This window comes from Enhydra lutris, unplaced genomic scaffold (assembly GCF_002288905.1).
Source record: "Enhydra lutris kenyoni isolate GAN:26980312 unplaced genomic scaffold, ASM228890v2 scaffoldscaffold16, whole genome shotgun sequence".
NCBI lineage: Eukaryota > Metazoa > Chordata > Mammalia > Carnivora > Mustelidae > Enhydra > Enhydra lutris.
Genome location: NW_019154100.1, coordinates 21,512,268 through 21,538,061, shown reverse-complemented (window position 1 = coordinate 21,538,061; position 25,794 = coordinate 21,512,268). Strand labels below are relative to the sequence as shown.

The 25,794-nt window shown below is 35.0% G+C and overlaps 1 protein-coding gene across 1 annotated transcript in view; it reads right to left on the bottom strand.

The window, feature by feature from the left end:
- LOC111147335 (ATP binding cassette subfamily B member 5) overlaps nucleotides 1-25,594 on the bottom strand; it is a 114,285-nt gene extending 88,691 nt beyond the window's left edge. Inside the window, exons 1-10 of the mRNA XM_022503327.1 lie at nucleotides 25,542-25,594; nucleotides 22,879-22,933; nucleotides 20,576-20,726; nucleotides 16,348-16,402; nucleotides 7,194-7,385; nucleotides 6,937-7,108; nucleotides 4,629-4,753; nucleotides 4,371-4,548; nucleotides 2,722-2,835; nucleotides 2,301-2,411 (exon numbers count right to left, since the gene is read on the bottom strand). Of these exons, the coding sequence (XP_022359035.1) occupies nucleotides 2,301-2,411; nucleotides 2,722-2,835; nucleotides 4,371-4,548; nucleotides 4,629-4,753; nucleotides 6,937-7,108; nucleotides 7,194-7,385; nucleotides 16,348-16,402; nucleotides 20,576-20,726; nucleotides 22,879-22,933; nucleotides 25,542-25,594 (1,206 nt within the window). The remainder of the gene's footprint in view (nucleotides 1-2,300; nucleotides 2,412-2,721; nucleotides 2,836-4,370; nucleotides 4,549-4,628; nucleotides 4,754-6,936; nucleotides 7,109-7,193; nucleotides 7,386-16,347; nucleotides 16,403-20,575; nucleotides 20,727-22,878; nucleotides 22,934-25,541) is intronic.
- Between the last annotated feature and the right edge of the window lie 200 nt (nucleotides 25,595-25,794).

The following is a 25,794-nucleotide window of genomic DNA, read 5'->3' as shown; positions in this document are numbered from 1 at the left end:
TCAGTGGGTTGAGCCGGTACCTTCGGCTCAGGTCATGATCCTGGGGTCCTGGGATTGAATCCCGCATTGGGCTCCTTGTTCAGCGGGGAGCCTGCTTCTCTCTTTGCCTCTGCCTGCCACTCTGCCTGCTTGTGTGCGCTCTCTCTCTCTGACAAATAAATGCATAAATAAAATACTTAAAAAAAATATATATATATATTTAATATTATCACAAAATGTATTGCAAAGTAAAACAACCAGGAAGATTCTCTAGGTGCTCCCATGAATGGGATTCCACCATTAGAAACCCTCCTTATCTAGCAGATCTCATGGTGTAGCACTTAAAAATTTTTCTCAATCACTGAGAGTTGCTACCAGCTTTTAGTGTCCTACAGACCTTCAATGTGAGAGAAGCCTGACAAATAACTACCCTATGAAAACGACAACAGCAAGCAAACCCTCACCTATTTATATGTACTTGGCCAGAAAATATGGGAATCTCTCCTTGGACTCTCTCACTTTGGTCTCCCCATTTGTAAAGAAACAGACCCTTTAAATAAGCTAAACATAAAACTTTCAAAGGGCCAAGCAGGGAAGAATTGTGTAAAGGAGGTGAGAAACTGGGGACTTCTGGTGGGAGTACCTCCTCTCCCATCTGTACTTCACTCTGGAGTTGGCTTCTGTTACTTTCCTTGGAAGAATCTGTGTTGTTGCTTTTTAAATATTTATTTATTTATTTGTCAAGGAGACAGAGAAGAGACACACAAGCAGGAGGAATGACAGGCAGAGGGAGAAGCAGGCTCCCTGCTGAGCCAGAAGCCTGAAGTGGAACTCCATCCCAGAACTCTGGGATCATAATCTGAACCAAAGGGAGCCACTTAACAGACTGAGCAAATCAGGCTTCTCAAGAATCTGTGTTTTGTTTATTCAAAAGTGGCAGACTCTTTCTTTGTTTAAAATTATTCATTCTTTAGCTTTAAAAAAGGGCTGTATTTCAAAAGTTCACTTAAAAAGTTGTTTAAAACCCAGAGAGCACTTTACTATGCAATTTAATGGCAAACTGGTACTTAAGTCTTCAACAACCAACCCAAATGTAGTTGCAAATGCTGTGTTTATGTTAAGAAAAATGGTAGAAAACAACACTATTCCAGTAATGGTAATTAAGTAACAAAAATTTAAAAAAAATAAAAGGGTTTGAAAAGAGAATTTCAATCAAAGACTTAGAAAAAAATAAAGTAGGAGTAGACAGATCTTTTCTGGATGCAAATTTTGCAGGGGGTATGGGGGCATTTTAGATAGTATTAAAGGTTGATGGCATTAGTAATTTTTTATCAGTTTTACTTAAAATAATAGTCTCCTTTTTCTTGAAGGTTTTATTTGTGAGAGAACAAGCACAGAGGGAGGAGCAGAGAGGGAGAGGGACAAGGAGACTCCGTGCTGAGCATGGAGCCCAACACGGGGGTCAATCTCAGAATCCTGAGATCATGATCTGAGCCAAAACCAAGAGTTAGACACTTAAAGGACTGAGCCACCCAATTGCCCCATGGTCTCCTTTTTCTACAACATAGGTATTTTGTTATTAATTACTCTTTGCAATTTTTAGCTGTAACTACCTTTTTTGGATAAGTACACAAATAAAATGAAAAGAAAAAAAGACAAGACTGATAAATATTTTCACAACTTGTCAAAGTCTAAATGATGGAGGGTGGAAAAACTCTGTGCAGCAAGTGTGCCTGCTCATACACATGAGGGTATATATGTATCTAAAAGTGAGGAAGAATGTACCTGAGACACGAATGCTGGTGCAGTAGAGCTCTTAGGAAAGGGAGAAGGGAAAGGCACAACATGGGCATAGTTTCTTCAGGTTAGAGACTAGAAATTTAATTTGAGTTATCAGTGTTGAATGTGATAATATTCAGGGACCACCGACAGGTGATGCCATCAATCCAAGACATTTTGGTGTGCTCCCAAATGCAGAGTAAAGGAATTTCAGGGAGTTGAAAATGTTTTAGTCAGTTGGATATAGAAAAGAGGTTGCAAAATACAACTAGCTCTTCAAGAGTTTTTGGTTCATTACTGATCTATCTTTCCTCCCCTTCCACTCTCTCCCTCTCCCAGCTTTAGCCTACTCTTTCCCTCCCTCCCTCCCTTCCTTTCTCTCTCTTTTTCTTTTTTCTTTATTTTCTCTCTTTCTCTCCTGAAGTTTCAAAGAAAAGTAGCAAAATTTTGGTCAAAATGATCCTAAATAATCTCTTAAGAAGAGATCTTGGCCAGGATAAGATAACATAAGACTGCACAATTCTATAATTAAATTAAGCTACCTTGACAGATGGTCTTGACGGATAACTGAAATAGACATTTTTAAATTCCACAGTTCCTTCTATGCATTCTGGTTTATATCCTGTTGTTGAGAAGTTATCTATTGCAGGTTCCTTGGAAAAACAAGGAGAATGTTACAAATCTTCAATGGACTAACCTGACACTCTACATCCTAAAAATAGTTTAAAGACTGTTTTCTTTTACAATGTTTTCTTTTCTGCTTCAGAATTATACTGAGTTAGACATGAAAATTTCAATAAAATACAATGTCATTTTAGAAAAGTTAAAACAATCTCTTTCCATAGCCAATTGTCCAACATGGATTTTGCCCATCTTTTTGTTTTAGTGAAATAAGTGTGTCAATTTTTTGGTTTCTTTCTTGTAGTAATGGTAGCTATCTTTCAAAGCAGTTTGAAGTCTTACCTTATCAATAACCTGGAAAATATGAAAGGCAGCTCCTCTGGCTATAGTGAAGGTTTCAAAGTTAGGGGCTGCTGTTCCAATGCAGTAACTACTATGGATTACGCTAAAAAAAACCTATAGGAACAAGAAAATAATATTTACCCTCCTCAATTACATAAGAGAGACAACAGAATGAAATGTATATATGGTTGAGATCAAAGAGATATTAGAGAAATAAGGTAGGAAGGAATGGAAGTTGTTGTCTAAACATAAAGGAAACAAGTTAATTCAAGTATGATGGCTTTTTCTTAATGTGAAACAACTTTTGATTATCCCATGGGTTTCTTCTCACCTGCCGGGAAGTTTGAGTAGGAAAATCTGCTTACTATGGAGTGCTTACTGGTTGAGCGAGATGAGTTGCCTTTCCTCTTTGCTGATTGATCCCTTAAACTTTACAGAGAAGGATGTCACAGATTTCAGTAGCATAGAGACATTATACTATTTCTGTTGAACTTCTCTGAATTCTTATATTATTGGACATCTTTCATTTTCAGAAAGACACATATTTGCAAAAAATAAAATAAGGAAAGAACCTAAGTCGGGCATTTTCCCTATCTTACAAATGAGGAAGCTAAGGTTTAGCAAGTCATTTGCCCCAAGTCACACATAAATTGAGAAATAAGGATGTGCCCCAAATTCCTCATGCTCAAGTTTCATTTATATACAAGTTTTAATGATTAAAGTCTCAAATCCAAAAGATAACTTTAGTTGACAGAAAAGAAATCTACATAGAATGGGAAGGCCAAATAAGAACTGAAGTATATAGACCAGATCAATTCAGTTCAGCAAGACAAACTGTTCTTAATCCTAACTGAACTGTTTATTGTTGAAATTTGGGAGGATAAGTGAATAAATAAAAATTTAACATAAAACCCTTAAGAGTTAAAAAAAAAAATCCTCTAAATTGTGACATTGGACAGAGCTGCAGATAGTCTGTCTTTAACATTACCATATGCTGAAGGACAGAGGAAGGGCAGGAGAGTTTGATCTACAGAATTTTTCAGAGGGAAGACATTCAACAAGGTTAATGTAGACTACCATTTTACCTCAGCAAGTTTGAAAGGAAAAAGTCTCACTAGAGACTGGCCTTTTTAATTGCTGGATTAAGAAAACTCTATATCCTAATAGGGAATTCATTTAGGATTCTTCTAAAAGCATGGTGCTTTTAAAGATACACTGGATGAATAAATCCTGCCTTTATAACGATAATTTAAAGGTATATACAAATCTTTTTTAAAATATTTTTTATTTTAATTTTAGTTATTTATTTAATTTTATTTTTTTATTTTAAGATTTTATTTGTTTATTTAACAGAGAGAGAGATCACAACAGGCAGAGCAGCCGGCAGGGTGGTGGTGGGGAAACAGGCTCCTTGCTGAGCAGAGAGCCTGATGAGGGGCTCGATCCCAGGACCCTGAGATCATGACCTGAGCTGAAGGCAGAGGCTTAACTCAGAGCCACCCAGGCGCCCCTATACAAATCATTTGATGGAAACGAGAATTTATAAAAAACATTCATTTTTTGACATTCATTGTCATTCAAAGACAATTTTTACTAAGCTCTAGATAAGAAGACTATATGGGCCAGTTACCTTTGCTCTCAAGACTTACAGCAAGAACAGTTCCGATGGTATAATCAGGTTCTCCACTAAGAATCAAAGAGGTTCCATACCAAAAACCAAGTCCATAGGTTCCATTCATAAAAAAGTACACGGCACCAAGAGAGAGTTTTGAAGCTATAGCTTTTCTTATGCCAATATCCTTTGCATATTTTAGATTCTGTGTATACCTTAAAAAGACAAAATGCAATGGAACAGACTTTGGGAAAACTAAAACCAAGCAAATATTGTCATAATTAAAGGAACAGACCTTTCAATTTCTTTTTCCTGGGCCCCAAAGGCTATAACTGTTCGGATTGATGACAAGACTTCTTCTGCTACAGCCCCAGCTTTGGAATAGGCATTTAATTCCTTAGTGGTCAATGAAATGATTATCTGTAATAAACCAGGACCACAGTTAACCAAAAAAATGATCCTGAGGCAGTAACGTGCAGAGCATTTAATTCAGGTAGAATCTAGAACAGCAGACTTTTATTATTGAAAAGGTACTTAAGATCATTTGACCTAACTTTCTCAGTTTGCAAATTAGGAAAGCAACAGCCAGATATATTAACTGACTTTTTAAAGTCTCACTGCAGTGAAAGAGCTTAGTCTGAAGTAATCTTCAATCTAAATCTCAGCTCTGCCTTGTATAAGCAGAGCTTCACTGTTCCCTCCCTATATTTTTAAAACCTTAGAACCTGGGTACTTACATAAATAAAATTGGGAAAGACTTGATTTGGAGATGGGTATTAGGGACACAGTCCTTTTTGGGTGCACTTTGGAAACTAGTAAGCCTAATTTGACTTGATTTGATATTACGTAAAAAGCAAGTCTTCTGTAGGCTATAGGTCACAGAACAGGAAGAGGAAGATGATCCTGCGTATGTCTGGAGTATGACCCCTGAAGCTATTACTGCATAATGCAGGCTACTAGTAAATCCTATATCTCTAACAGTAAGAGGTGAGATTTAAGAGACAGAGAAGAAGGAGTATATCATGCTTGTTGATATTAGGCAGGTTTACCTGATTTTTAAAAATTTTAAAATCAGAATGTGCTTCTTTATTAAACATCTCACTTCCTACTCTTTTAATAGTAAAGGGTTTCATTTAGTTTAGCACAATTGTTCAATGAAATGGAATAGAAGGAAAATTGACCTCTGAGCTATAAGTCTTTATTGCCTACTCACATAACAAATTTCATTTTCAAAACACATCCCACATAATTGGAGATGATTTTAAATAAGATACACTTGGATAGTTGTTAAAGAAGGTAGCATAAACTGAGTAATACTCATTATTTTCTGAATTCACATATATATCACTGGAAAGGAAGAAACACCTAGCAAAAAGCCCTGATGTTTAATAAATGAATGATGTTTAATAAATGAATAATAATAAATAAAAGTAAGGTAGAAACCACACATCCTGGCATCTTTGGTTATTTGGGTAACTTTGAGCTTTATTTGCTTCTTTTTTATAACCAGTTAATATAATAGCAGAACTTAGATATCCCACTGTTGTTACTTCTAAACTTCTTATCCACTTTACTTTCCTGGGCAGTTAATTTTAAGCTCTGACCTCAGTAACACATAGTTGGCAATCTTCCTATTGAGAGGGTTTCCTCATCTCAAATATGCTGGGGATGAAGATTTTTATAAGGGCTATAAGGTCAATACTAGAAGTCTCATTAGATAAAGATTTCTTGCCTAAACATTGAAGCCTGTTAAGAAATTATTCAGCCATAGACTTTTATTGCTGCAAATTCTTTTTTGGTTGAACTTGAATAGTGTTAGCAAATAAACTCAGTGAATTTTATAGCTTTGATTTCCATAAAGAACAATTAGCTTTGCAAAATCAAAAACCTCATCCATCCCTAAGAATGCACTGTGCCTCCAATCTAGGTGATGGATATACACATTGGTAGAATTGCCAGACTTGATTTGGAGAGAGATATTGGGATATACTGGTTGTTTTTGGACTTAACAAAGAGCATTGGTTTCTAATCCCGGTTATAAATAGATTAATATTTTGTGGTATACTCACAACAGTGCTAGAAATATAATTTAAAATGAAAATACATAATTTGTTTAAAAAATTGAAACAGATTTCTAAAGTACAAAAAGTCAACATTAGCAGACATTTGCAATGTAATTTAAGAGCCTTATAAAAAATAAAAACTTGAAATGGCCGATATGAAAAAGTGTTTACAATTTTAGGATTTTCTTATTTTGTTCTGATGAAATGAATTGCACACATTTATCTGGAAATTTAGAACGTGTAGGACTCTCTCATAATTCTCTATCTATGCTATCATTTGAAGTTGCACTAGGCTACTAAATGAAGAGGAATTCTTTTAGTGTTAGTAAGATATTAAAATTAACCTCATTGTGGTCAAATAACTTGTAGGCAAAAAAGTGATTAACAGTGAACAAAATCAAAAGTATTGGTGATGTTTAATATCCCTTTCCATTTTTAGATATAGGAAATGAATAGAAATGCCTTATTTGACAAATTTAGTAAATAACCTAGTTTATACTCCTGTTTCCAGTCAACACTGCATTTAGCCATCTTGCCTACCCGAGAAAATATGGCTGCTGAAGCAATTATAAGTGGTGATGTGGAGAGAATCACCAGGGTGAGTTTCCAGCCCTTGACCAAACCAACTGCCAGGCCAATAGAAAAAGTAGATACGTTTTGAAACAACAGAGCAATCTTCTCTCCAATACCATCGCTGATTTTGTTGATGTCACTGAAACAAGTAAGTAAATGCAGTTAAGTCACTGATATAGAATATACGAAAACAAAGTCGATATACTATACATCAATCCTCTTACTTAGTCATGCGAGTGTTAAATTCACCAATGTCACAACCATCAAACCATTTGATGTCCTGTGCCAAAACTGAATGGAAAAATTGTTTTCGAATTCTTTTGGTCTGTCGTGCTGCTGTCATAACCCAAAAGGAAATCTGCATGTAGCCAAAAACCAAGGCAGTAACTCCTATTCCAATATAATACAGAGTCAACCTGAAAAAAGATTATTGGAAATATTAGTGAGACTCAAGTGCAGTTTTCCCCTTTGATAAAAAAAATGAGATGTCATAATATTTGATTGAGAGAATTTGTGCTATAACCTATAAAATAAGTCAAAATAAATCTCCATGAGAAGTAAAGTACATTGAACACAAAATTCTAGGTTTCTCTAGTCTAGAGTACGTCTCTCTTAAATTATTAGTAGAAACTACTATTTTTTTTTTAAGATTTTATTTATTTATTTGACAGACAGAGATCGCAAGTAGGCAGAGAGGCAGGCAGAGAGAGAGGAGGAAGCAGGCTCCCTGCTGAGCAGAGAGCCCGATGCGGGACTTGATCCCAGGACCCCGGGATCATGACCTGAGCCGAAGGCAGAGGCCTTAACCCACTGAGCCACCCAGGTGCCCCTAGAAACTACTATTTTATAACACTTGCTACTTATATCTTCTTTCAATAATTTTTAATACTTTCATTTGGAAAGTTATATTGAAGTAATTAAGATAGTTGTACATGGAATAGGTGGATGAAGAAATGATAGTAGTCTAAAGCACTGTACAAAATAGTTTAAATATATATATACTATTAAATACAAAATTCAACTTTAGGAATTTGCCCTAAGGAAATATGTAAAAATATTAATCTAGCTGGATGGTCATGGTAGTTAGCAACAAAAAAGAAGAGCTGAAAACAATCTAACAGGAGACCAGATAAATGGAGTCATTTAAAAAATATATACTAGGTACCCACTATGTGTGGCATTTTAGAGATACAGTCATGAGCAAGATAATAAGGCCCTCCTTTATTTACATACTGGTGTAAGAATTTACATCCTGGTGGGAGGAGACAGACAATACACATAGAAAAATAATTTTAGGTTGTTCTATGAGGGAAGTAAACAGGGCGATAAAGTCACATAATAACCAGTGAGTAAAAGGTGGGTTGGGAGAGCTAGTACAGATAGAATGGTTAAGAAAAACTTTTTTGAGGAAGTAAAAGAGCTGGATTCCAAAAGGTAAAATGGAGCCAGCCATAAAAAGAGCAAGAAAAGCGAGAAAAATAATAGAGAAAAAGGAGAGAAAATAATAAGGTATCTGAGGCAGGAAAAACCTTAGCATGTTCCAGGAACAAAAGAACTCCAAAGTGGTATGAAATGATTAGGTCAGAGAATTTAGCAAATATTGTAGGGCAGCCATGGTACAATGCACAGCTTTTATTTATTATTTTTATTTTTTTTAAAGATTTTATTTATTTATTTGACAGGCAGAGATCACAAGGAGGCAGAGAGGCAGGCAGAGAGAGAGGGAGGAAGCAGGCTCCCTGCTGAGCAGAGAGCCTGATGCCGGGCTCCATCCCAGGATCCTGTGATCATGACCCGAGCTGAAGGCAGAGGCTTTAACCCACTGAGGCACCCAGGTGCCCTGCACAGCTTTTATTTTAAGAAAAAAGGTAGATCATTGGAAAATTTAAGCATGGGACGCCCTTATCAGTTCAACTTTTAAAAAGATCAGTCTGGCTCCTCTATGAAGAATAAATGGAAGTGAAACAAATTGAAGCAGGAGTTTAGTTAGGAGGCTATTGCAATGGCCAGTGTATGAGAAGGATAGGGACTTGGACGAAAATGGTGGCAGCTGATGTACAGAGAAATGGACAGATTCTAATTATATTTTGGAAATACAGCAAAATGAAACTGCCAATGTACTGACTGTGAAGAATGCAGGAAGGGGAGAAATTAAGGATAACTCCTTAGATTTTGATTTGAGCGACTCGGTGAATGGTGTGCCATGTACAGCCATGGACAATGGGGAATGGAATAGATTTGTAAGAGCTATCATGTGTTTTGATTTAGATACATTAGGACCAAGGTGCCTATTAAACATCAAAGTGGGTTTTAAGTAAGAAGCTGAAAATGAGAGTCTGAAATAGTTGGAGCAGGGTCTAGGCTAGAGATGTAAATTTGAAAGTCATCAGCTTTGTAGGTGGTAATTAAAACAAAGGACTGACTGAGACTACCCACAGAGAAAGAAAATTAAGTGTGGATGAAAAAGACAGAGGACCAAGGAATGAGCTCAGGTACATGGTAGAGTTTGGGGTAAAGAGAAAGAATTGCAAAGCAAGCTGGAGAGTGGCTAACATGGTAGGTAGAAAGCCAGGAAAGTAAAGTATCAAGGAAAACACAGAGGAACATACAGTTGCTCCCCATTATTCCCAGTTTATGTGTTGGCAAATCTGCTTGGTCACTAAAGCTTATTTTTAACCCCCAAATAAATACTCAGATGTTTTCATTGTTACTCATGGACATGCATAGAGTATAAAAAATCTGAGCTGCCCAACAAAGATGTTCCCAGCTGAGGTTGAACAAGGCAACACTCTGCCTTCTTGTTTCAGCTTTCACACCGTGAACAAGTGCCATTTTTGTGATCTATGTAGTGCCACCTTTTTCTGATTTTTGTGTTTTTAATTTTTGATGATTCCACTGTTTAAAGAGACTCTTAGGCAGCATGCTTAAGTGCTGTCTAGCATTCCTAAGTGTAAGAAAGCTATGATGTGTCCTATGGAGAAAATATATGTGTTAGATAGGTGTCATTCAGGCATGAGTTATAGTGCTATTGACTCTGAATTCAATGTTAATGAATCAACAACATATATTAAATAAGTTGTCTTTTTAAAAAAATTATTTTTATTAGTATATAATGTATTATTAGCCCCAGGGGTAGAGGTCTGTGAATCATCAGGCTTACACATTTCACAGCACTCACCATAGTACATACCCTCCCCAATGTGCATAACCCAACCACCCTATACCTACCCCTCCACCCCCCAGCAACCCTCTGTTTTGTGAGATTACGAATCTCATGATTTATCTCCCTCCAGATCCTATCTTGTTTCATTTTTTCCTTCCCTACTGCAAAACCCCGCAGCCTGCCTCTCAAATTCCTCATATCAGAGAGATCATATGATAATTGTTTTTTAAATAAGTTGTCTTTAAATGGAAATACACATAATTTGAGGTTTTGTGTTGAATGATGAAAATGTTTTGACCATAGGGTCACAGGAACCTAACGCTGTATTTACCCTAGTAACAACGGTTTAATATTTGCTAATTCAGTATTCATGACAACTTTAATAAAACTGTTGTAAATAATAAGAGTTGACTGTTTTCTAATGTTTACAATATTTTAAGAGGAAAATGGGTTATAAAAGCAAATCAAAAGAAGAAATGCAGGATCTGAACACTGAACTACAAACACTGTTGATAAAAATTAAAGAAGATATAAATAAATGGAGAGGTAATCCATGTTCATGGATTGGAAGACTCAATGTTGTTAAGATGACAATGTCCTCAAATTGATGTACAGATTCAATACAATCCCTATCAAAAGTCCCAGTAGACTTTTTGGCAGAAATTGGCAAGATGATCCTAAAACATACATAGAAATGAAGAGAACTCAGAAGACCCAAGATAATTTTTAAGAACAAAGTTGGAGGACTTACAATTTCTGGTTTTATTTATTTATTTATTTCCCAAAATTGCACTAATCAAGACAGTATGATACTACCCTAAGAATAGATACAAGAATAAATTCAGCAAAATTGAGAGAACAGAAACTAATCCTTATATTTGGACAATTGATTTTTAGTAAAGACGCTAAGGAGAATAGGAGAAAGGAGAATAGACAATTTTTTCAAAGAATAGTGCCAGGACAAATGGATATAGCCATATGCAAAAAAAGTTAGAATATTACCTCATAACAGTCACAAAAATAAACTCAAAATGGATTACAGACCTAAGTGTAAGAGCTAAAATATTCAAAGTCCTAGAAGAAAATGTAGGAGAAAATCTTCATGATCTTGGTTTAGACAAAGAATTCTTAACATCCAAAGGCACAATCCATAAAAGAAAAACTTGATAAATTGTACATCACCATCAAAACTTAAAACTTCTGGGCTTCAAAAGAAACCTTTAATAAAATGAAAAGACTACCTACAGACTAGAAGAAAGTATTTTCCAATCACACATAGGACAAAGAACTTGCATCTAGAACTTATAAAATGGAATTGTCATAATTCTGTAATAAGACAAATGACAGAATTAAAAAATAGGCAAAATATTTGAACAGACATTTAACCAAAGAAAATATATGAATGCTTAAAAAGTAATGAAAATAGTGCTCACTATTAGTCACTGGAGAAATGCAAGTTAAAGCCACAATGTATCACTCCACACCTACTACTATGATTATAATAAAAAAAACAGACAAAACCAAATGTTGACAAGGAGAAACTGGAATGCTTACTCATTGTTGGTGAAAAAGCAAAATGGTATAGCCACTTTGGAAAACAGTTTGGTAGTTTCTTAAAAAGACAAACATAACTTAACATATGACCTAGCAATTCCACCCCTAGGTATCTACCCAAGAGAAATAAAAATGTATGCATACACAAAGACTTCTATATTGATGTTCACAGAAGCATTATTTATAAATAGCCCCAAACCAGAAACATTCAAATTTTCCATCAACTAGTAAACAGATAAATATTGCAGGTGTACCCCAGCAATGAATTACTACTAAGCAATTAAAAGGAATAAACTACTGACAACATGTTACAAAATGGATGAAACTCAAAAACATTATGCTAATAAAGAAAAGAAGCCAGATACCCTACATATTATGTATTTCCACACACATGCAAAGTCCAGGTGATGAAAATCTTTAGAGACAGAAAACAGGTAAATGGTTGCTTGGGGGCTGAGTGTGGGAATGGGGATTGACTACAAAAGAGGGATCTTTGCAGAGTAGTGGAAGTAGGCTAAAAATGGATTGTGGTGATTGTTGCACAACTCTGTCAGTTTACTAAAATTCATTGAATTGTACAGTTAAGACTGTTGAGTTTTATGATAAGGGAATTATGCCTCAATAAAGCTATTAAAATCATGCGAACAGTATAATTCTAATTATATTAAAATTATATATGCATACACATACATGTAAAAAAGTTGTAATAATATAAACTAAAACTAATGTTCATTATATATTAATGGCAGGATTATGAGTGATTTATTTTTCTTTGTGCCTTTTTACACGATTTACAATGAAACTATTAAGCATTTAATCAGAAAAAGTAGTTAAAATAATTTTACAGAAGAACTGATGCACTTTTTAAGAGATTATTTCTTAAAAACAAAGAAAGCAACACATTCAATTTATTTTGAAAGGAAGATACTATACTTACTAACCCTTCATTTATCCAGTAATCAGACATCCAAACTACCTGGGACCCAGGAAAAGAAACCTCAGTAGTCCCCAAAGAACAAACATCAGTAGTCCCAGAGCCCGGGTATTTTATTATGCATCAGGAAATGAGACTGCCTTCATGGTCTAAGTCTTCTGATTCAAAACTGCTTGCAAGTTAAGGCTGATTTGATGGCTTCACTTATTAAGCATTTATTTTGTGTTAAATATTATGTCAATCCCTTGACATCTGAGTTTTACTGAATCTTTAGGAAGTATTAACACCTCATTTCACATATGAAGAAACCAAAGCTTACACAAGTTACCCAACAGCTTCTGTAGTTAAAAAGTGGCAGAGCCCAAGATCTGAATCCTGAATCCATGATCTGAATCTTGAACTTAAAATCTGAATCACTTTACCAGTATTTCTGAGGAAAAACGGTTCTCAAGTAGATTTGGGAAACCCTGTATACCTAGCATCATTCTTCCTCGGAAACTGATAATATACATGAACATAACAAAAAAATTAAAAAATGTAAGGAAATTGTTTAATTTTGTTCTTCAACTCAGTTCAATTGTCTCAGACCAATTAACTATGAACATCTTTCTCCTTTTACAATGTATCACTTATTAATAGTCCCACTGTACACAATCTGGGAATTATTCTAGGCCACTACTTGGTGCAGCAGAAATTGCTATTGGCCGATATCCGATTTTATCTTCTTCCTAAATAACAGAACTTCCATTTTATTTGAAGTGGCAATATGCCCTGCTAAAACAGATGTGGTGACAGGACCAGTACAAAGACAGAGGGTGCCAAGTCCCTAATGGCTTTTAAGCCATATTTCATACATAGACTACCTATGTTCAGGTATCTTTATGTGAGAGAAATAATTTCTATCATGGTTATACAACTATTATAATGGATTTTACATGAAATGCAACTGAACTAAATCTAACACAACCATGGTCATATAGTTTGCCCCTTTAAAGTAGACTATGAAAGATGTATCAGAAGTAGTAAAAGGGAGGGAGCAAGTTGCTTAGAAGTTCATATGGATTTAATTAATTAACTCTTGAGGCAAGAGGAGGCATCATATTTACCAGCAATAATCTTGGTACTATTTAGTCATTATGATTTGGATTCAACAAGAAAATATTCAATTATTTTCAGAATTTTTGGTAAATAAAACAAGGACACAGGTTGAACATTAAAATGTTAAACTTAATGTTCAACCTGTATCCTTGCTTTATTTACCAAATATTCTGAAAATAGTTGAATATTTTCTTGTTGAATCCAAATCTGGGGGATTCAAAGGGGAGAAGGGTGGGGTGGGGGAGGAACAGGGTGATGGGTATTAAGGGCACATGCTGTGATAAACACTGGGTGTTATGCTTAACTAATGAATCACTGAACACTATATCAAAAACGAATTATGTACTATACAGTGGCTAACTGAACATAATAAAAAATAAAATAAAATGTTAAATTTACATAAAGCTATAAGTTATTGTCTTTGGAAAATAAAAGGTGGAATAAAATTCTTTGGTTCCTGATGATTATAGCTGAAAGAGGTATTACCTTGTCCTCATCAAAAAAAAAAAAAAAAAAAAAAAAAAGATATAAAGCAATGATTCCCCAAAATGTTACATCAAAACATTAGTTTCACCGGATGTTAGCAGGTGTTTGGGGAAAAAATTGGGTTTTATACTCAAACAGGTTTAATAACTTGGAGTAAATGGAGTTTTACTACACTTACCTATACTGTATGTATCCAAGAGAAGGCTGTTATATACAGCATTTCAAAACCTGTTTGACCATGGAAACTTGTTTTCCTCATGTATTCCAAATATTCCAATTGTTGAAAAACAACAGCATAACAGATTTTATAGTATAAATGTCAAGAATTTTTTTGGTAAATTTTGTGACCTTCTAATAATTGTACATAGACATGCCTTTTCATTTTATCCTTTTTTTAATCTGTTTTTTTTTTAAATGGATGTTCCTATATTTAAAAGTTCCAAACTTCTTTGTAAGAAACTCAAAATTCATGATTATACATCAGAACCCCAGTTTGATGGGGCGCCTGGGTTGCTCAGTGGGTTAAAGCCTCTGCCTGCGGCTCAGGTCATAATCCCAGGGTCCTGGAATCGAGCCCCGCGTCGGGCTCTCTGCTGAGCAGGGAGCCTGCTTCCTCCTCTCTCTCTCTGCCTGCCTCTCTGCCTACTTGTGATCTGTCTTTCAAATAAATAAATAAAAAATCTTTGTAAAAAAAAAAATTCTCTAAAGAACCCCAGTTTGACATTGTAGAAACAGAATTCAGTAGAAGGAAATACACTGGATTTTAATTAGAAAATTTCAAAAGAACCAATATAAGGAAATTCTATGTAAAAGTTGCTAAAAACCAGCTGTCTCTCAAAGAAAGCTGAGGCTGCAGCAAAGTACAACTGGGGAGGGCGCCATTTACATTGCATAGAACAGTGCTGTACAATAAAACTTTCTGTGATGAAGAAAATGTTCTGTTATCAGTGATATACAAGATGGCACCAGCCAAATGTGACTACTGAACACTTGAAATGTGACTGAGAATGAGGAACTAAATACGTAGGTTTTATTGTTTTAATTGATTCAAATTTAAGTAACCATATATAGCTGTGGCTAACATACTGGACAGTGCAGGTCAAGAATTATGGTCCAGAGATCTTCACTGCAATGTGATAAGTGTCCCTTGGGTTGTGCAACACGCAGGCTTCACTTTTTGGAGAAAAATGAGGGATCTCGTAGGTCTGTAGCAAAAACTCTCATAATTTTAGTGAAACACTATGAAAGTCCAGCGAATACAGTAAAGCAGTTAAAGTGTTAATAAACTTAACACATGACAAAGGAAATGATACTGTTGAATACAGAAACTACAAAAACTGAATGTCCTTATAAATTATTTACTTCAGATTTTACAATATTTATTTATTTATTTTACCTTAAAGATTGTATTTATTTAACAGAGAGAGAGAGAGAGAGAGACAGTGAGAGAGGGACTACAAGCAGGGGGAGAGGGAGAGGGAGAAGCAGGCTTACCGCTGAGCAGGGAGACCGATGCGGGGCTCAACCCCAGGACCCTGGGATCATGACCTGAGCCAAAGGCAGGCACTTAATGACTGAGCCACCCAGGCGCTCCCAGATTTTACAATTTTTAGTATGAATACAACATTACTTTAATAGTCTGAAAATTAGTCTCCAAAATTAGTCAATAAAACTTTATTGTTTTAATTTTTAAAATTATTTTATTATTTTTAATATTTGTTGCACATGACTCTTTGGTTTTTAAAGTGTATAGAAGTAGCATTTTTCTGTAAGGTTCATAAGGAAAATAATTTGGAAAAAAAGGAAAAACAAATTCTTTTGTCTTTAGGATATGTACCTTCAGTTCTAGAATGCAAAATTGGCCTAAAAATGCAAATTCCAAAATGAATTTTATTTTCATGAAAATTCTGTCAAATACAACTTAAAGCAAATGAGCCTACATATGAACCTTTCAAATTAAAGAAAAATTTATGTAGAAGTATATTTAATTTTTAAATTTAAAAATAATATATTTAAAGAAAAGGACTCATTTGCTTTAATAACTTACATGTGATATTCATCACCAAACCCCAGTTTCTTCCTTGTAAGTACTGAATAAAGCAGCATGCAATATACACGATATTAACATTTTATTTGGACTTACTTAATCATATCTTCATTCAGCTTCTCTTGAGACTGAGTACAATTCTGGTAATTTGCTGTAAAACAGTGTTTTAAATTTTGAAAGCAATTAATTCATAATTGGCCATACTGTTTCATACATAGCACTCCAAAACAAATATAATATATTCTCAAGAAAATGGACTTATTATCTTAGATTTATAATAATGTTAACTTTCTATTCTTTAAACTAAAATTTGAAATAGTAATCTTTGGTCTCTTTAATAATATGTCATGATATACCAATGATATCAATGTATTTATCTAAACCTTTATCAAACCTCTTTACATGTTCATCACATTTGACAGCCTACATAATGAAATTCAAAAAACCTGTAGAAGCCTTAAGCAAAATCAAAAATTATAATTCAAAGCAGTACCAGTTGCTATGTACTGCCCATCCTATCTAAAGCTGGTGAGAGAATCTATTATAGAGCAGCTCTAACAAAAGGAATACTCCCAAGCATATTGACTTAGGGTTGCTAAGTTTTTTTTTCCTCCTCCTTTCACTCATTAATTTGGAGAGAAGGACATGGTTGGCAGTCAATAAATATTTACTCAGTGAATTGGTGGCTCCATTTGTTTAATAAACAGAATCACATCCTTAATCTTTCCATCATTAAAATATTAAAAATTAATAACTCTGGAGACAGGAGATCATCACATGAAGGATCTAGAGGTGGAAGTGATGGTTTTATTCTGCTCAAACAAGACTGAGACACTTGAAAGATTAGCCTTCAGGTGGAAAACAAGAGGATATAAATTAGTATTTAAAGTTAAATAGGATACAGAAGGGGGTATAGTATATAAAAGCTAGGCTTATGTCTAAAAAAAAAGAGCACAGGTTTAAAAAAATTTTTATTAAATTCAATTTAATTAACATATAGTGTATTATTATTTTCAGGAGTAGAATTTAGAGATGCATCAATTGCGTATAACACCCAGTGCTCATTACATCAAATGCCCTCCTTTAATGTCCATCACCCAGTTACCCCATTCCCCCACCCACCTCCTCTTCAGCAAATCTCAGTTTGTTTCCTATAGTTAAGAGTCTCTATGGGTTGTCTCCTTCTCTGTTTGTCTTATTTTTTCCTTCCCTTCCCCTATGTTCATGTTTTTTTTCCCTTAAATTCCACATATGAGTGAAATCAGGTGGTATTTGTCTTTCTTTGACTTATTTCACTTGGCATAACACTCTCTAGTTCCATCCATCCATGTCATTGCAAATGGCAAGATTTCATTCTTTCTGATGGCATATATATATATACACACACACACACACACATACATTTTATATATATATACACACATATATATACAGCACATATATTTTATATACACACACACACATGTATATATACACACACATATACACACACATATTTTATATATATATTTTTCCATTCATCTGTTAGTAGACATCTGGGCTCTTTCCATAGTTTGGCTATTGTGGACATTACTGCTATAAACACTGGGGTGCATGTACCCCTTTGAATCAGCACTTTTATATCCTTTGAATAAATACCTAGTAGTGCAATTGCTGGGCCATAGGGTAGCTCTATTTCTAACTTTTTGAGGAACCTCCATACTGTTTTCCACAGTGGCTCACCAGGTTGCATTCCCACCTATAGTGTAAGAGAGTTCCAATTTCCTCCCCATTCTTGCCAACATCTGTTGTTTCCCGAGTTGTTCATTTTAGCCATTCTGACCAGTGTGAGGTGGCATTAATGGTTTTGACTCATATTTCCCTGACTCCAAGTGATGTTGAGCATCTTTTCATGTGTCTGTTGGCCATTTGCATGTTTTCTATGGAGAAATCTCTGTTCATGTCTTCTGTCCCTTTCTTGACTGGATTTTTTGGTTTGGGGGTGTTGAATTTGATAAGTTCTTTATAGATTTTGGATACCAGCCCTTTATCTGATATGTCACTTTTGAGTATCTTCTCCCATTCCACAGATTGCCTTTTAGTTTTGTTGATTGTTTCCTTTGCTGTGCAAAAGCTTTTTATCCTGATGAAGTCCCAATGGTTCATTTTTGCTTTTGTTTTCCTTGCTTCTGGAGACAGGTCTAGCAAGAAGTTGCTGCGAGTGAGGTCGAAGAGGTTGCTGCCTGTATCCTCCTCTAGGATTTTGATGGATTCTTGTCTCACATTTAGGTCTTTCATCCATTTTGAGTTTATTTTTCTGTATGGTGTAAGAAAGTGGTCCACTTTCATTCTTCTGCATGTGACTGTCCAATTTTCCGAACACCATTTGTTGAAGAGACTTTTTTCCATTGGACATTCTTTCCTGTTTTTTGAAGATTAGTTGACCATAGAGTTGAGGGTCCATTTCTTGGCTCTCTATTCTTTCTACTGATCTATGCATCTGTTTTTGTGCCAGTGCCATACTGTCTTGATGATTACAGCTTTGTAATATAGCTTGATGTCTAGAATTGTGATGCCTCCGGGTTTGGTTCTTTTTAACATTATTTTATCTATTTGGGGTCTTTTCTGGTTCTATACAAATTTTAGGATTGTTTGTTCTAGGTCTGTGAAAAACACTGGTAGTATTTTGATAGGGATTACACTGAATATGTAGATTGTTCTAGGAAACATAGACATTTGCATCATATTTGTTCTTCAAATCTTTGAGCATGGAATATTTTTTGATTTCTTTGTGTCTTCCTCAATTTCTTTCATAAGTGCTCTATAGCTTTTAGAGTACAGATATTTTACCTCCTTGGTTAGGTTTATTCCTAGGTATCTTATGGTTTTTGGTGCAATTGTATACACTGTCAGTGTATAGAAATACAACAGACTTCTGTGCAATGATTTTATATCCTTGACTTTGCTGAATTCTTTTATCAGTTCTAGAAATTTTTTGGTGAAGTCTTCAAGGTTTCCTACATGTCATCTGCAAAGAGTGAAAGTCTGACGTCTTCTCTGCTGATTTGGATACTGTTAATTTTTATTTATTTATTTATTTTGTCTGATTGCGGAGACTTGGACTTCCAGTGCTATGTTGAACAACAGTGGTGAGAGTGGACCATCCCAAGACAGTCCAGGTTTTAATGATACATTTATCTCTGCTATAATAAATAGCCATAGGGATGCTTTCTACTGTGTTATTTGGAGGAAAATATATAAAATCAGGGAATTACTAAAATTTATAATATCCATCAGATAAAAAAAGACTATGGATACTTAGTATGTCAGTGCATAGAAGTGCTGGGTTTACATCTAAAAAAATGTTACCTTTAAGGACATGATCTTGAAATAGGATACAACAAAGGTAATGATATATGAAGGACATCTATAATTATGGGAAAACAGAACCCCTTTTTCACCCACATCTGATTGCTAGATTTCCCTCCTATCTTTATTTAGGGCTTTTGTCTCTAGTACCGTAATTTTCTGCATGTTCAGTTTGGCTTCCTTGCTGCATTATGTTCTACAATGCCATGCATATATACATACGTACTATTAATGAAACTCTAAGCAGCTGAGAGATTTTTGTCATTCTTGGCTGCTCCTTTTTAAAGGGTGAATTATAGATCAGTGCCCTGGAATGGCCTGAGCCTTTGGTTAAATCATGATATAATCATCACTTCTCATGAAAATTATTTTAATTTCCTAGAGAGAAAAGGTGAGGTATACTCAGTTTCAGATGATTTTTTTTTAAAGATTTTATTTATTTATTTGACAGAGAGAGATCACAAGTAGACAGAGAGGCAGGCAGAGAGAGAGAGGGAAGCAGGCTCCCTGCTGAGCAGAGAGCCCGATGCGGGACTCGATCCCAGGACCCTGAGATCATGACCTGAGCCGAAGGCAGCGGCTTAACCCACTGAGCCACCCAGGCGCCCTCAGATGATTTTTATATACCATGAGCAGTCTCCTCCTCCTGGGTCTCCAGCCTGCTGGCCCACCCTACAAATTCTGGACACGTCAGCTTCCATAATGACATGAACCAATCCCTTAAGATAAATTTCTTTTTCTTTGTCTCTATCTCTAGATATATATACACACACACTCATATCTTACTGGTTCTGTTTCTTTGACAAAGGCTAAAACAAATTTTGGTTCTTTTGTCCCTAGTAACATAGAAGAATAAATGACTTATATATATATTATGTAGAAACTGTTTGATATACAAAAATCTGTATTATGAGCTGTTTTACTTAAGGCTTTTATTTAAGGCCCAGAAATACAGAAAAGTAAATATTGTACTCACTTGTATTTGTTTTGCTTAGACACCCACTAATAAGGTCATCACTCATTTCTCCTAAAATCAGCGACATTAGAGGAAGACAGGCTCCATTCACCAGTGATGCCAGTAATCCCAAGATCATGAGTGTGATGTCCAGTCCATCAGCAAAGCGGAACTGAGGAAAACAAAACATGGTGGCATTATAGCTATAAAAAAGAAAACCAAAATGAGCCTACGTTTTTGCCATCAAGTAAATGTTATTTTATAAATTAGGAGACTAAATAAATGTATAAAATTGTGGAAAGGTATTTGTAAATAAAGTAAAAAAAAATCCCTGATCTTAAAGATTTACAATGCATTTTGAAGAAGTGTTGAAAAATATAAAGTAGCAAAATCAGTACAATTATATATCTGTGACATCTCTGACACAGGTCAGATCAGATGTGGGTATGAATCAGAAACTTCCTTCCATTTGGCTGATTCTGGAATAAAATATTTTGAAACACAGCATTGACAGTATCTTGGCTTATGGTCACCTGAACTTTCAACTCTCAATTCTTTAGGCTTATCAGCATCATAGCAGTGATACAACTATGTGCAGTGAACAGTAACCATGTAGTAAAAATTAGTTCATCAAATGTAATACATCATATTTTTCATTATTATTTTAAATTCGTTGGATTTTTTCTACCCAGGACAACATCTATTCTTTAAATAAGGGTTTATAACAATTTGCAAAGCTGTTTAGAATAGGAAAGAAATAACTGAAAGCCAAATACTTATTGCTTTATATTCTATTCTGTAGCAGATCCCAACAATTCCAAACAAAAACATGAACAAAATTTGAAAATGTGGATTATTATCTTACTGAGAAGTCAAGATAAAACCTAAAATGGTACTGAAATAAAATGAGATTTGTATAACAGCAAGACGAGCTTAGTACATATTTTATGAGTGGAGATTGAAAAAAATTAATGTTTTTCCATTTATTCATGTGATTGCTAATAAGTATTTATGGAGTAACTGCTGGAGTACTGTACTTGGTACTACAGAGAAAAGGGTATCTGCTTTTCCACCTTCCTCCAGAACAGTGTGCTATCTTTTTGATAAAGTTTGTCATGTTCTGCTATGTCCCACACTTTTCAGAACTTGATTTCTGAAAAAGCAGGTACTGTTTCATGTAAATTTCTAATGACACTGACAGCCAGGCTGACACAGAGATTAGAGTAGGAAGAGGAGTTGTTTTGGGAACACATTCCTGAACATGTTCCTTGAACATAATCCTAAAGAAATGCACTCATATAGTTTTTTATGTATAGGTTTTATAAAATATTTAGACAATTATTTTTTATTTCAAAATAATTTATACACTTTAAAAATAACAAAGCAACTTATATCAATGTATTCTCATTAGAAAATACTGAAATACAAACACAAAATGGTAAAAGTCACTCACAACTCCCCACCACTTGAAATAGCCTCTGACGGGTATGATGCTTAGCGAAATAAGTCAATCGGAGAAAGACAACTATCATATGATCTCCCTGATATGAGGAAGTGGAGATGCAACGTGGGGGGTTTGGGGGGTAAGAATAAATGAAACAAGATGGGATCGGGAGGGAGACAAACCATAAGAGACTCTCAATCTCACAAAACAAACTGAGGGTTGCTGGGAGGAGGGGGGTCGAGAGAGGATGGTGGGGTTATGGACATTGGGGAGGGTATGTGCTATGGTGAGTGCTGTGAAGTGTGTAAACCTGGTGATTCACAGACCTGTACCCCTGAGGCTAATAATACATTATATGTTTATAAAAAAATAAAAAAAAATTTAAAAACATAGCTTCTGACAATACTTATGCATCACATACACATACATGCTTTTTTGCAAAACTGGGATCATTATATAAATAAATACTGTGTTTCTTTTCTTATCGCTATTATGGGAATGTTGGTTTGATTATATTTTTTCCTATTGGAAATCATATTTTGATTAATAACTTTTTAAATTTCCCTTTACCCTTCAATAGATGTAAACTACCAATTATTTTAAGCACTACTGACAATTCCCTAAAAGTTTTGGATACACACGTTTTCTTTCTTTTTTTTTTTTTTTAAGATTTTATTTATTTATTTGACAGAGATCGCAAGTAGGCAGAGAGGCAGGCAGAGAGAGAGGAGGAAGCAGACTCCCTGATGAGCAGAGAGCCTGATGTGGGGCTTGATCCCAGAACCCCAGGATCATGACCTGAGCCAAAGGCAGAGAGCTTTAACCCACGGAGCCACCCAGGTGCCCAATACACATGCTTTCTTAAAGTGACTTTACTTACTATCTCAATAGGTCCAACAACTTGTTTTCTTACTTTGGGCAGTTCTTGTGGTTTTCTGGAAAATAAATGTTGAAAATGGAGAGGTTACAATGTGAATATAACTTGCAAAATTTTCTAATTAAAATTGTTCTAAAGTATCAAATTTCACTCTTGATAGCAAATCTGCATAAACACTGAAATTTTAAAAACGCACTTAATGATACATAGTACAAAGATCTGTATTATAATCAATGGGAAAGTAAGTTGTCACTGGCTGTCTCTATACTAGTTAGGGTAACAACTGAAGTCATACCTCTGAAGTAGAATTTTTTAAAATTGTGGTAAAATACAGGTAACAGAATTTACCCTCTTAACTAATTTTAAGTGTACAGTTCATTAGTATTAAGTACATTCATATTGTGCTACCATTACTACCATCCATCCACAGAACTCTTTTGAAAAACTGGCTCTGTATCATTAAACAATCCTCCTTCTTCTCTCTTGCCTTCAGCTTCAGGCAACTATCATTCTATTTTCTATCTCTGTGAATTGAATTGAAGAAAAATACTGTATGCCTCATGTAAGGCATACAGTATTTTTCTTCAATTCAATTCCATTAACATATAGTTAACATAGAGTGTATTATTAATTTCAAGGGTAGAATTCAATGGTTCATCAGTTGCATACAACACTAAGTGCTCATTACATCAAGGGCCCTCCCTTAATGTCGATTACCCAGTTGCCCCATCCCTCTACCCACCTCCCCTTATATATAACTATAAGAAATATATATATATTTCTTATAGTTAAGAGTCTTTACGGGTTGTCTCCTTCTCTGTTTTTGTCTTATATTATTTTTCCTTCCCTTCCCCTATGTTCATCTGTTTTGTTTCTTAAATTGCACATACGAGTGAAATCAGCTGGTATTTTTTCTTTCTCTGACTTATTTCACTTGGCATAACACCCTCTAGTTCCATTCACCTCATTGCAAATGACAAGATTTCATTCTTTTTGATGGATAAGTAATAGTCCAGTGTATGTGTGACACACATACACATGACCTCTTCTTTTTCCATTCATCTGCTGCTGGACAACTGGATTCTTTCCATAGTCAGGCTATTGTGGACATTACTGCTATAAACACTGGGGTACACATGCCCCTTCAAATCAGCACTTTCGTATTCTTTGGATAAATACCTAGTAGTGCAATTGCTGGGCCAAAGGGTAGCTCTGTTTTTAAGTTTTTGAGGACCCTCCATACTATCTTCCACAGTGGTTGCGCCAGCTTGCATTCCCATCAACAGCACATACACAAAAGATTCTTAAACATTAATGGAAGACTGGAGGTCATCAGATTAACTTTTCTAAAAAATACATTATAGAAAGATGAACTTCTGACTCTTTTCTACAGCTTTATAACATATTGTTCTGTCAGCTTTGATAAATGACAAGTCACTTAATTTTATTCCTCTTGATGTTAATAATTTACTTAAGTACTGGGCCAATCTGCTCTGAGATGTTTCATAGATGACAAATGCTTTAAGATTGTATAGCTCTTTCATTATTCCAAATGCTGATTTTAAAGTTTTTTATTTTATTATTTAAGTAATCTCTACACCTGATGTGGCACTTGAACTCATGCACCCTGAGATCAAGAGACACATGCTCCTCCAACTGAGCCAGCCATGTGTCTCCCAAATGCTGATTTTAAAGAGTAAGACTCAGTATGCTCTCTTTTGATACATTTTGTTTCAGGGAAACTTTTCTGTCACCCATTGACCTTCATGAAAAGCCTTTGAAGGAAGGTTCAGGTAGTCTTTTGAAAGTCTCTCTTCTATCAGAGTTGAGAGTAGAGAAGAGTACATGGGCAGATATAGTGAGAACTCCCTTTCTGGTTATTTGTAGTCCTGCATTAATGAAACAGGAGATCAAAAGGAGGGCTCTTGGATTTTACAGCTCATATATCTAAGTATAACACAATTATTATGGTAAAAGTGAAATTAAAATAGACTTTAAGCCATTTCAATTTAAATCTATAAATTAATGGATTATAGGTATAGGAAATTTTTATAACATACACACATACATAGACAAACAGACATCCATTTAGTGAAAAATAATCAGAATCCAGTATTTTCTTTCATTAACTGTACCACATGGAATAAAGTTTCCATAGAGAATTTAATTGAAAATATTCAGGTATTTCTCCTCTTATACTGGTAAGGTACAAGAAATTCAGAAGAGATGGGGCGCCTGGGTGGCTCAGTGGGTTAAGCCACTGCCTTCGGCTCAGGTCATGATCTCAGGGTCCTGGGATCAAGTCCCGCATCGGGCTCTCTGCTCAGCAGGGAGCCTGCTTCCCTTTCTCTTTCTCTGCCTACCTCTCTGCCTACTTGTGATCTCTCTCTGTCAAATAAATAAATAAAATCTTAAAAAAAAAAAAGAAATTCAGAAGAGAGATCTGAAGAACTAAAAGTACTAAATCAATACATCCTATAGTTATTACACTTCCTAAAGTTGCTATTAAGCCAGTTGTAATAGTGATTAAGATGAGGTCCAGAAAAACGCAAATAGGCATTGCTTTTTTTGGAAAAAAATTATTAACATTTTTGCTATAGTTTTGAAAAGGATAAGATATATTTGAAGTTGCAGAACACTTTTTGTAGAATTTAGGCAAAGCTTACCCATTTCTCTGATAATTTTCATGCATCTCTTCAGCTCTTTCAGAATTTGCCATATTTATAATTCAATTCTTCTGAAATATGAAGAAATACAGCATGACTGTGTAAAATGTCATCATGTAGTTGATATAAAGCATTCTTCACATTCTTAAGAGCACCCCAAATGAAGTTTCTGGTTAGGAAGCTATTTTTTCAGATGTTACCACTGAATTTATAATTTTGTTACTTCATCCTGGGCTTAGATTTGGAGCTAATA